This window comes from Paroedura picta, chromosome 14 (genome assembly GCF_049243985.1).
Source record: "Paroedura picta isolate Pp20150507F chromosome 14, Ppicta_v3.0, whole genome shotgun sequence".
Taxonomy (NCBI): Eukaryota; Metazoa; Chordata; class Lepidosauria; order Squamata; family Gekkonidae; genus Paroedura; species Paroedura picta.
This window is the reverse complement of record NC_135382.1, coordinates 1,366,288-1,376,960: the sequence shown is the minus strand read 5'-3', so window position 1 is coordinate 1,376,960 and position 10,673 is coordinate 1,366,288. Positions and strand designations below refer to the sequence as shown.

General features: G+C 43.2%; 1 protein-coding gene across 6 annotated transcripts in view; it reads right to left on the bottom strand.

The window, feature by feature from the left end:
• Positions 1–3,693: 3,693 nt before the first annotated feature.
• Positions 3,694–10,673, bottom strand: part of ANKRD33B (ankyrin repeat domain 33B) — a 47,936-nt gene continuing 40,956 nt past the window's right edge. For all 6 annotated transcript variants that reach the window (XM_077310946.1, XM_077310945.1, XM_077310950.1 and 3 more), the window contains one exon: positions 3,694–9,290. In XM_077310946.1, coding sequence (XP_077167061.1) covers positions 8,458–9,290 — 833 coding nt within the window. In that variant the 3' untranslated portion in view covers positions 3,694–8,457. The remainder of the gene's footprint in view (positions 9,291–10,673) is intronic.

Genomic DNA, 10,673 nt, shown 5'->3' with positions numbered 1-10,673 from the left:
TTAGCCATGGGTCCCCGGCCCATTCCCATGGGGTCTGTAGCATCCACTCCGGGGTTTTGGAGCAGCCACGTCCAGGGGAATCGCTGTTTGCCATGGATGCTTGCCTCTGAGCCACTGGCGGGCAGGGGCCAGAGTGAGGCAACAGAGCTCTTGGCACGAAGGGAGGGGCCCCTGGGTGTGAGAGGCTGGCCAAACACCCTCACTGGCAGTCTTCAAGCAAAGGTTGGAAACACACTTTTCTTGGATGCTTTAGGATGCTTTGGGCTGATCCTGCCTTGAGCAGGGGGTTGGACTAGATGGCCTGTATGGCCCCTTCCAACTCTATGATTCTAGGAGTCTAGTTCGGCAGTGGAATGGGCTGCCTAAGGAGGTGGTGAGCTCCCCCTCACTGGCAGTCTTCAAGCAAAGGTTGGATACACACTTTTCTTGGATGCTTTAGGATGCTTAGGGCTGATCCTGCGTTGAACAGGGGGTTGGACTAGATGGCCTTTATGGCCCCTTCCAACTCTATGATTCTATGATTCTATCCAGAGGAGCAGCGCTGCCCCCTCCTCACTCTCCCCGGCGCCTGTGCCCTGCCTGCCATCCCTTGGACTGGCCCCCTCACCCCTCCCAGCCTTCCTCCCACTCCATGTCTGCCAGCAGCGCAGGCCAGCCCCTTTGTGCCTCTGCCGCCACCACATTTCTTCCCGGCCCAGTTCCCTTCCCTACCGATGCAGCACGGAGGAGGCCAGGAGGCTAGTGCTGCAGTGCTCTCGCTGCCACAGCAGCCAACACCCCCGCGACCCCCGGGAATGGGTCGATGAACCCCACTTGGGATCCCAACCACAAGGCTGAGAACCACTGCCTTAAAGGTTAAAACCAACACGTCGAAGTTGATCTGGAATTCATCCGGTAACCAGTGCCGCTGCTGGAGAACGGGCCGACTATGTGCTCTCCATGGGGCCCTTGCGAGGACCCGGGCCGCCGCATTTTTAACCTGCTGTAATTTCCAGATCGAGGTTAAGGGAAGGGCCACATAGAGCAAGTTACAGTAGTCTAGCCTGGAGATGACCTTCATGAGGCTCATTGTGGCTAGATGTTCTGGGTTTAGATAGAAAAATGACTGCTGTGTCCAACATCTGCATGCAAACTTTTGCCATGTGTTTTACCTGCCTTTCATTCTGTGCGACTGATGGTTTTAGGTGTGAATGTAAGTGTATTTCCTCAGCTTTGAGGCTGGGGGCGCCAGCTGCTTCTTCCCAGTCTGGCTGTGGGGGGAAGCATCTGGAGTGTTTCAGGCCCAAATGGTTGTGTGTGTGGGGGGGGGGGGAGGAGCTGAGGGACTAGCAGTTAAGAAGGGGCAATAGTTCCTGGGTGCTTAATCTTTAACCGCTCCTGCGGTTAAATAAAGCCCTAAGTGCTATTGGGGAGGAGTTAGAGCGGGCTCTGTCCGTGATAAAAACTCAGAAGGGTGAATCAGGAGCCACGAAGCGGCTCCTGATTTGCCCCTCCAAGTGCAACTCAAGGGCCAAGCGGCCAATGGGGAGGCGCATGAAGCGCCTTCCTATTGGCCCCTCACCAGGACAGACCAAAATTCCATTCACCCAGCCCAGTCTGGCTGCCAGTCTGCTCCTGACCACCATAGGGAGAGGAGGTCAGCAGGGCTGCCAAGGAGGATGAGAACAGAGGCTTGGACAGGCTGTGCCAGCCCTTTTCATCCCAAGGCTGTCCTAACTGCCATGTCCAACTGCAAATTGCCTCAGAACCCTGGCAGAAGCCCCCCCCCCACTCCCTCCCTTCAGGCATGCTGTGAAGGAGCCTCTGACAGGCCCTGACTGAGGGGAGGGAGGCATTTTCCTTCAGAGAGCTAAGCAGGGGAGCCTGAGGGCCTTCCTTTTGAGGGGGGGCTTTCCCTTTCTGCCAAACAGTTGGCTGACAGAAGCCCCTTCTCACTTAAAATACTGCTCTGCCCGGAGGTTAGACACAGCCAAGCCATGTGTCTTTCTTCTTTGCAACACTCTGCAGATTTGAGGCCACTGCACAGCATTATTCTGCCGAAGAAACTGGCTCTTTTGTCTCCTGTTTCATCTGCACAACAACCCTGTGCAGTTGACCTCAAGTCTTTCAATTCAACAACAACCTGTGTGGGAAGCCTTAAATGTTTCTTCTCTACCACAACACTGTCCAAAGTAGCCCTTTCTGCCTGCGGAGCTGATCTTTATACTCTGCAGGTGAGCTGTATTTCCAGGAGCTCTCCAGGCCCCACCTGGAGGTTGGCTACCACTGGGTTGGAAATATTCCTGGAGGTTTGAAGCTGGTCTTCACAGTGGACGGGTTCTCTTCATGCTTTCTAAAGCTATTTTAGGAGGTTTTTAGGAATTATTATGCTGCCACCTACTTTTCTATTTCCATTCCCTTACTGTTTAAGGGCTTTTTTAATGGCCTTGTACTGTATTTTTATTGGTTTTTATTGTGAACAGCCATGAGATGACTTGTCATGAGTCGTGGTATATAAATCCAAATAAATTTTGCTGCAAAAACATTGATTTTTAAGAGAGTTTATCTTGCTCACTTGCACCTCTCCTTGATATATCGAGTAGCTCTTGTGACAGGATTCAAAGTGCTTTTTAAAATTTACTCCTTTAATACTGAGACAATTTCAAGACATATCTGTTAAATTGCTTTATCCTTGTTTAAAACAAATAAGTACTAAGTAGTCCATTTGTCATTAAAGACACTGTGTTCATCTGCAATTTTTTGTTTCTTTGAAACAGAACTTCCTTTTGCAGACATCTTACAGGGTTTTTAGCAGAGCACACAGACTGACCTCTAGTGAGCCACATACTGACCTCTATCTTCGGCACAGGGGAGGATGTGGATCTCATAGCAGCGCACCCTTTACCATGGTTGGATCACTTTGCCCTGAAGTCCCAGATCCGTATCCCACCCATTCCCTGTGGGACTTATATACCCACATTTATGGCTCCAGTAAGATCCCTGAATGCTCTGCAGGACCTGATGACCCACAACAATTCCCTAGATGACTGAGCTGATGACTTACACAACCAGATGTTAGCAGGCATTGATGTGATGTGCTCCTTGATGCTCTCTCTGACCCCTTCTCAAAGTACACTGGTACACTGTGTTAAGTATGGCAGGACTCCTACCTCTCAGACTGGCATACTGTCTTCCACAACCAGTGGCACCCCTCAATAGTCTACAGTTAGGCCAAAGCCAGGCACTCTTAAAGTCTGCCAAGCCAGGTCAGACTCCATCTTAAGAGCTTGTTCTTAGCCACAGGTTCAGAAGGGCAGCCTCTGCCTGACACATGTATTACTCTCCTCCTTCTCCTGCGCCCGATTGTATTGTTGATTCAGTGGTTGCTCAACTTTAGACCATTGTGCTCTGTTATCCTTTCTATGTGTTAAATATATGAGACATCTGAGGGGTAAATTATTTGCAGTATTTATAGACCTGACTCCATTCCCAGATTGATTCTATGGAGTAAGTTTGTCAACTTAAACATTGACTCCCATCTCTTATTTCTGTTAAGGAGTCTGCACTCTAACACTTCCTGTCAAAATACTCATCTCAAGGTAATCTAACTAATAAAATCCCTATCGAGATCGGGAACTCCCACCTGCAAAAGGAAGCTCCTCCACCAGGCATTTGCCTGAGACTGACCACAGGTACCCCCCCCCCCACCTCTGACATCCCCTCCATGGTCTGAAGCAGCCTGACCTCTCTAGGGAGTTTAGCTTGTTATGTTGTTATTGTTGGGATCACTGAAGTTGTTGTTTAGAACCTCTGTTGGGCTGTTATTGTTGTATATTGACTATGTTGTATGTTGACTCGTTCCATGTATCCCCTATGATGCTGTATGTAAACCGCCCTGAGCCATATGGAATAGCGGTAAAGAAATCAAATCAAATAAAATAAATAAAATCCTGGCACCACTGCTATTTAATTTACATCTACACAATCTTCCTGCTTATCTTGAGGAGTTGAATGGTCACCCACCCATGTTAGGGGCTCTTGTTCCCTGATGATACTGTTATCCTTTCTACAATTGGCCTCAAGTGCTATTTTAAGAAATTAATGGAGTACTATTTGATAAACCACCAAAAATTAATTTTAGGTTTGAAGGATATATGGAGAGAGCGAAATCCAAGACAGAGAGAGTATACATACTACTCCAATAGATTTAACTCCAATTCCAGAATTGATATGATTTGGGCAACAAAGAGAGTTACGATCAAAGCCATTGATATGGAATTTCACCCAAAGTTCCTTTCAGATCATAAAGCGATAGGAATGACCTATAAAGAGAGCAGAAGGAAAAAGAGGGGATGGAGATTGGATGAGAGATTATTAAAAAATATGGAGGTGATAGAAAAAGGTAAAGAAAAAATTAGAGAATATATGGAAATTAACTGGAATAACGATACAAGTATAGGCAATGCGTGGGATGCTGGGAAAGCATTTATGCGGGGTTTCTTCATCAACCAAAGTGCAGTTATTAGAAAGAAGAGCAAAAAGAGACAAAAAGAATTATTAGAACTAATTCAACATATGGAAAAACAACTTCAAATACAGAAAACTAGATCTATTGTTAAAGAGATTAATATTATTAAAAAGGAATTGGAAGCAATTATGGATAAAGAATTAGAGTGGAATCGGGAGTGTCTCAAACAAAGAACATTCGAAACCTCAAATCGACCTGGGAAATTATTAGCCTGGAAATTGAAAAAACATAAAGAAAGCAGAATTATTAACAGAATTAGGTCTGGACATGAATTAATATTTGATCCAAGTAAAATTAGAGTGAGTTTGTAATTTTTTTCCAATCTTTATAAACAGGAAGAACCAAAAATAGATCAAATTAGAAATTACATCGAACAACAAAAAAAATAAGAAGTTTAACTGAAGAACAGAGGGAAATATTAAATAGTGAAATTAGTTTAGAAGAGCTTGAGACAACCAATGGTAAGCAAAAACTAAATAAATCGCCAGGACCTGATGGCTTGTCAGCGGTTTATTATAAGATGTTTAAACAAGAATTGGTCAAACCTCTACTTGAAATGATGAACCAGGTACTGAAATTTGGTGAAATTCCAAACTCATGGAAAGAGGCAAATATAACACTCAAAGGGAATGTGGACCAAGAGGAAATAGCAAATTTTAGGCCCATATCACTTTTAAATAATGACTACAAAATTTTCATGAGTCTACTGGCACAAAGATTGAAAAGGGTTTGGGGCGGGCTTCTTACCAAAGAGAAATGTTAAAGATAATATGAGAGTAGTACTAGATAGCCTTGAATATTATGAAAAACATTGCGAAACGAAGGTGGCTTTAATTTTTGTTGATGCTGAAAAAGCATTTGACAATATTTCTTGGTATTTTATGATGCAAGTTTGTGAAAAGATGCAGATGGGGGAACATTTTTTGAGGACTATAAGATCAATTTATTTCGATCAAAAGGCAAGAATTATAGTAAATAGTGATTTATCAGAAGAATTTAGAATATATGGAGGGACGAGGCAAGGGTGTCCACTCTCACCCCTACTTTTTATATTAGTTCTTTAAGATGAATAAAAGTAAAACGAAATTATTGATTAAAAATATGAAGTATGAAGAAGTGATAAATTTACAGGAGATGAGTGGTTTGAGATGTGAAAAAAGGTAAAATATTTGGGTATCTGGTTGATTAATCAAAATATAACACTATTCCGTAATAATTATGCGGAAGTATGGGAGGATATTAAGAAAGATCTAATTTTATAGAATAAACTTAACCTCTCTTTGTTAGGAAGGATTTCAGCTATAAAAATGAATGTGTTGCCAAGGATAATGTATTTATTTCAATCAATCCCGATTATAATTAAGAAAAAAAAATTTTGAAATGGCAAAAAGATATTCAAAATTTTGTTTGAGCAGGGAAAAGACCAAGAATTAGTTTTAGAATCTTATCAGATTTAAAGGAAAGAGGTGGGCTATCTCTTCCAAACCTATATCTATATCATGAGGCTGTTAAATTAGTTTGGATTAAAGAATGGGTGACATTGCAGGATACCAGACTATTAGATCTTGAGGGTTTTGATAGACGATTTGGATGGCATGCTTACATGTGGCATGATAAAGAGAGGATACATAAAGATTTTAAGAATCATTTTGTAAGAAGAGCCTTACTGCAGACATGGAATAGATATAAAGTTAGGTTAGAGAGGTGTACCCCACTTTGGATTTCTCCTAAAGAGATAGTTAAAAGACCAGAAAAGAATATGAGAGATCAGTGGATTAGATACAGAGATATTTTGACTAACTCAAAAGAAGGCACTAAAATGTTGAGGTCCGAAGAAATGTCTGAGGCAGTGGATGGATCGTTTCAGTACCACCACCTTTATGAATGTTTTAAGAAAGACAAAGCAACGGGCTTTAGTTTTAAGAAATCCAGATTTGAGACAGAGATAGACAAGGATGAGAAACTTATATCAAAGGCTTATAAAATGCTATTAGAGTGGGACACTGAAATGGAAAGTGTTAAATTAGTCATGGTTAAGTGGGCCAAAGATCTAGGCTATCCAATAGATATGGAGACTTGGGAACATTTATGGAAGAAACAAATTAAGTTCTCAGATAGTTATGATTTGATGGGAAAATTTTATAAAATGTACTTTAGGTGGTACTTAACTCCATCAAAATTGGCAAAATGGTCTCAGGATACTGACAAGAGATGTTGGAAATGTAAGATAAATGAAGGCCACTTTTTCCATATGTGGTGGAGCTGCCCAGGGATGGTTAAATTTTGGAATAAAATATATGTAGAACTTAAGAAAATGCTGGGTGTTAACTTCAAAAAGAAACCAGAACTATTTCTGTTAAGGTATAATGAGAGATGAAATACCTAAAGAATTGAATATATTGTTATTGTATGCCTTAACAGCAGCCAGAATGGTGGTAGCAAAAGTTTGGAAAACAAAGGAGACCCCATCGCTGGAGGATTGGAAAATGAAATTATTGGACTTTTCAAAAATGGCTAGACTCTCAGCATTGTTTAAGGACACAGAAAAGAATAAAAATCAATGGAGACCATTTTGGAATTATATGGGGAAAACATATATAAATTTGGAGTGGGAATCCTCAGCTGAGATTTAAATAGGAGGTTCAGAATTTGTTTATTTGCATTTGTCTCAGTGTACAAAAATTATACAATATGTTGTATAAAGTGTTACTGGAAGTTTAATCATGTTATATTGGAAGACTACAAGATTTATGTTATTATGGGAATGTATTATTAATAAAGTTACTAATAAAGAAAATAAAAACATTAATTTTGGGGAAAAACAAAGATAATGGTCTTCACAAAATGCATTATAAATACTCTTGGAAAACAGGTGAAAATAACATCAAACAAGTTTTTAAAAATTCAAATACTTAGTCATAACTTTAAACAACAACAAATGATTAGCGCACAAGAAGAAAGTCAGGAGCTCCATGAAAGGGCCTCTGGCCCTTTTAACCAAGTTCTATTCTCAAGAAGGTCTAAATGTGTTGAAAATACACAACGCTAAAATCTTCCCTTCCCCACAACAGACTGTGGGAGTTCCAAGAGAAGGCGACTGGCTCAGCAGGCTTCCTGTGGAGGGGAGCCAAACCCAGCCCTTCAGATCAGTGTCCCTCCACTTAACCACTAGACCAGCCCGGGCCTTCCAGGACACTCCATCTCCGACCTAAGAGACCCCGTGAAGCTTCCGGAGGAGATCACAACATGAAACGGCTGAAGTTGAGTTCATTCACAAATTATCAACAATGGGGCTGAACAGGATTCTTATGTCTCACCACAGATGGGCATTTTCTGCCAGCTCTAATCATACTGGTTACAATGTGCATTGCCCTCTTGCAGCTTGAGTCCCTTCCCTACTACGATACTTGGAGATCTTTACCTCTATTTTCATTGGATGATGGGAACACTAACTCTCGGAAGCTCATTGATATTCCTGGTCTCTTAAGGTGCTCTGGTTGCAATAGGTAAAGGGAAAGGTATCCCCTGTGCAAGCACCGAGTCATATCTGACCCTTAGGGTGATGCCCTCCAGCGTTTTCATGGCAGACTCAATACGGGGTGGTTTGCCAGTGCCTTCCCCAGTCATTACCGTTTACCCCCCAGCAGCAAGCTGGGTACTCATTTTACCGACCTCAGAAGGATGGAAGGCTGAGTCAACCTTGAGCCGGCTGCTGGGATTGAACTCCCAGCCTCATGGACAGCTTCAGACAGCATTTCTGCTGCCTTACCACTCTGCGCCACAAGAGGCTCTGAATACAGCTGGTCTGCAATACAGCTGTTCTACTGCAGACCAACGTGACTCCCTCTGAAACCCCCTTGGCTGAGTCTGAGGCTGTCAGCTTGAAGGCACTCAGCAACCCTCACAGAGCTAGAGGACCTGAGCATTGATAGTGGTTCCATTATTCCCATTCAAGTCCTGTTTCTCTGGGGAAACCCTTGTTTTTGTTTCTCAGCTTCTTCCGCCTGCTGCTTTTCTTCCTCTGCTTTCTTCTTTTCTTCTCTCAGCTCCTGATACCTCCATTTGGGAATCTGCAGGAAGCTCTTTTGCTGAACTTGGTCTGGCTGGAAAGTAGGCAGGGGAGCCTTGGTGATGCGGACTTTGGGGATTACAAACCCTGGCCTCACACTTCTCCTTCTCAGCAAGTGCAATGGCAACAGGCTGCTTTTCCTTGGAATCACAATGCCCACCGGAGGGAAGTACAGATTTATAGGCTGTAGGCTGGCTCGACGCTCCTTTTTTTTGGAGACTAATGTAACTCTGGAATTCTGAAACAGCTTCTCGTAGCTGTTCAAGTGATCTTTATCTTCCAGATATCTGATTTCATGGGCTCTTTTTCTCCGAAGGATTTCCTGCACAGCAGGCCTACATTTTCCTATGCCAGGTGGACTTCCAGGACACACAGTTTTGCAAGCTACACCCACAAAAGAGCTCCTGAGGCTGGTTGTCACCTTCACCATGTGATCAAGGACACCATCTTCTTCAGGCTCATGGGAAGCTTTGAAGCGCATGACTGATCTCACGCCTTCCGAGATCCTCTGGAAACAGCTTTTTGACTCAGTGGGTTTGCTGAGGAGTTCTTTCAGCCTGGGCCATTCGAGCTCAAACTGGTCACAAAACTGCTCAGCACAAGGCCTGTCCACCAGCCTCCGCATGAGGCGGGCAGAGTCCACCCTTCCTGTGAACCACGCCCACTCCTCAGCAGTGAGCCCACGGCCTGGGTCTGCTGCATGAATACTGGCCCCTCAGGGGGAAGACGTGGCAAGGGGGAGAAAGAGAGAAACATTACAGGACCATTAGCCATGGAAAGAGTCATCTTGAATTGCGCATGGTTTGTTGCCTATTCCCTCCCCAGACTTACAGCTTCTCTTTCAAGCTGCTGCAGTTGATTAATATTTTGATAAAATAGCCTACACTGCATGAATTTTGAGCTACTCAAAATATTTAGACTGAATGGTTAGTACAGAAACTGTTCTGAGAGCCAGCAGACAGGCAGTGCCAGACTGAATTAATTGAATTCAAATATCCCTCTAAAAACAGAGCCAGGCACAAATTAAAGTGATATCTCCAATGGACATGGTGGATGTGGGTTGAGGAGCTTCTATCAGCTAATTGTGCCATTGCTTCTATAAACTTGTCATTATAAATGTTATTATTTTAACCATGTTTCACTAGTGAGAGCTTTCACGATCAGTTGGGAAAAAAGCACAAATCTGTTTCCACTTTCAGAATTATAATTCTGTCTTTAGCATTTGCTAAAAATGAATAATTACTAAGGTTAGATTTCGGTAGGTGAGGGATGTTCTCGCATCCCACTAGAGTTTAGCTCTTTTTCTTCTATATCTTTCTGTAATAAATCCCTCTTCCATACACTGGATGTTTTGTCATTTTCAGCAACTATGAAGCATCACTTAACCTACGTCATTTCTAAGCACAATATCAGGCAGTCACTTTCATCTCCCGTTTCCCTGCAGTGAGCCGTGGCAACTGCCAGCCTCTGCTCACTCTGCCATTAGCCTTAGGGTTTCCTGGTGACTTGAAATGCTCCTGACACCCTTATGGCTTTTTCAAGCCGGCACTCTTGGAAGACCTGCACAAAAAGACCAAGAGTCCACTATCCCAGAGTATGTCCAATTCTCTTTGCAAAATCAAGTTCCTACTGCAAGGAGTTCTGACCAACCCTGGGGCAAATTATTTGCCTCCATCCCCTGACATTTCTCCTTTCCAGTAAAAGTTAAGCATGGAATACGGCTCTCCTAGCTCCCCTTTTCCACTGTATCTTACTCTAATGGTTTTGAAGTTCATGGCTAAAGTGAGTCCACGGCAGGCTACAGAGGTTGAGCAGCTCTTTTCAGCTTTTTAATCAAATGGAATCTCTCTCCACATGTAAACTGTTTAAATTTAGCATGCTACACTTTGATTAAAGGAGCTGCAGAGCTGCAGAGCTCAAACCGTCTGTTTCCTGTATTATTTGGGTCTCTCAACCCAAAAGACTATACTGGCTTTAAGTTTGTAACTGTTCCCAAATGCGGAAGACCATTCTCTATGGCAAGAGTCCTGCCACTAGGGGAACTAGCAGGGAGCTTCACGAGGATTCTATGATTCCCTGAGCAGATTTGTGACTGCC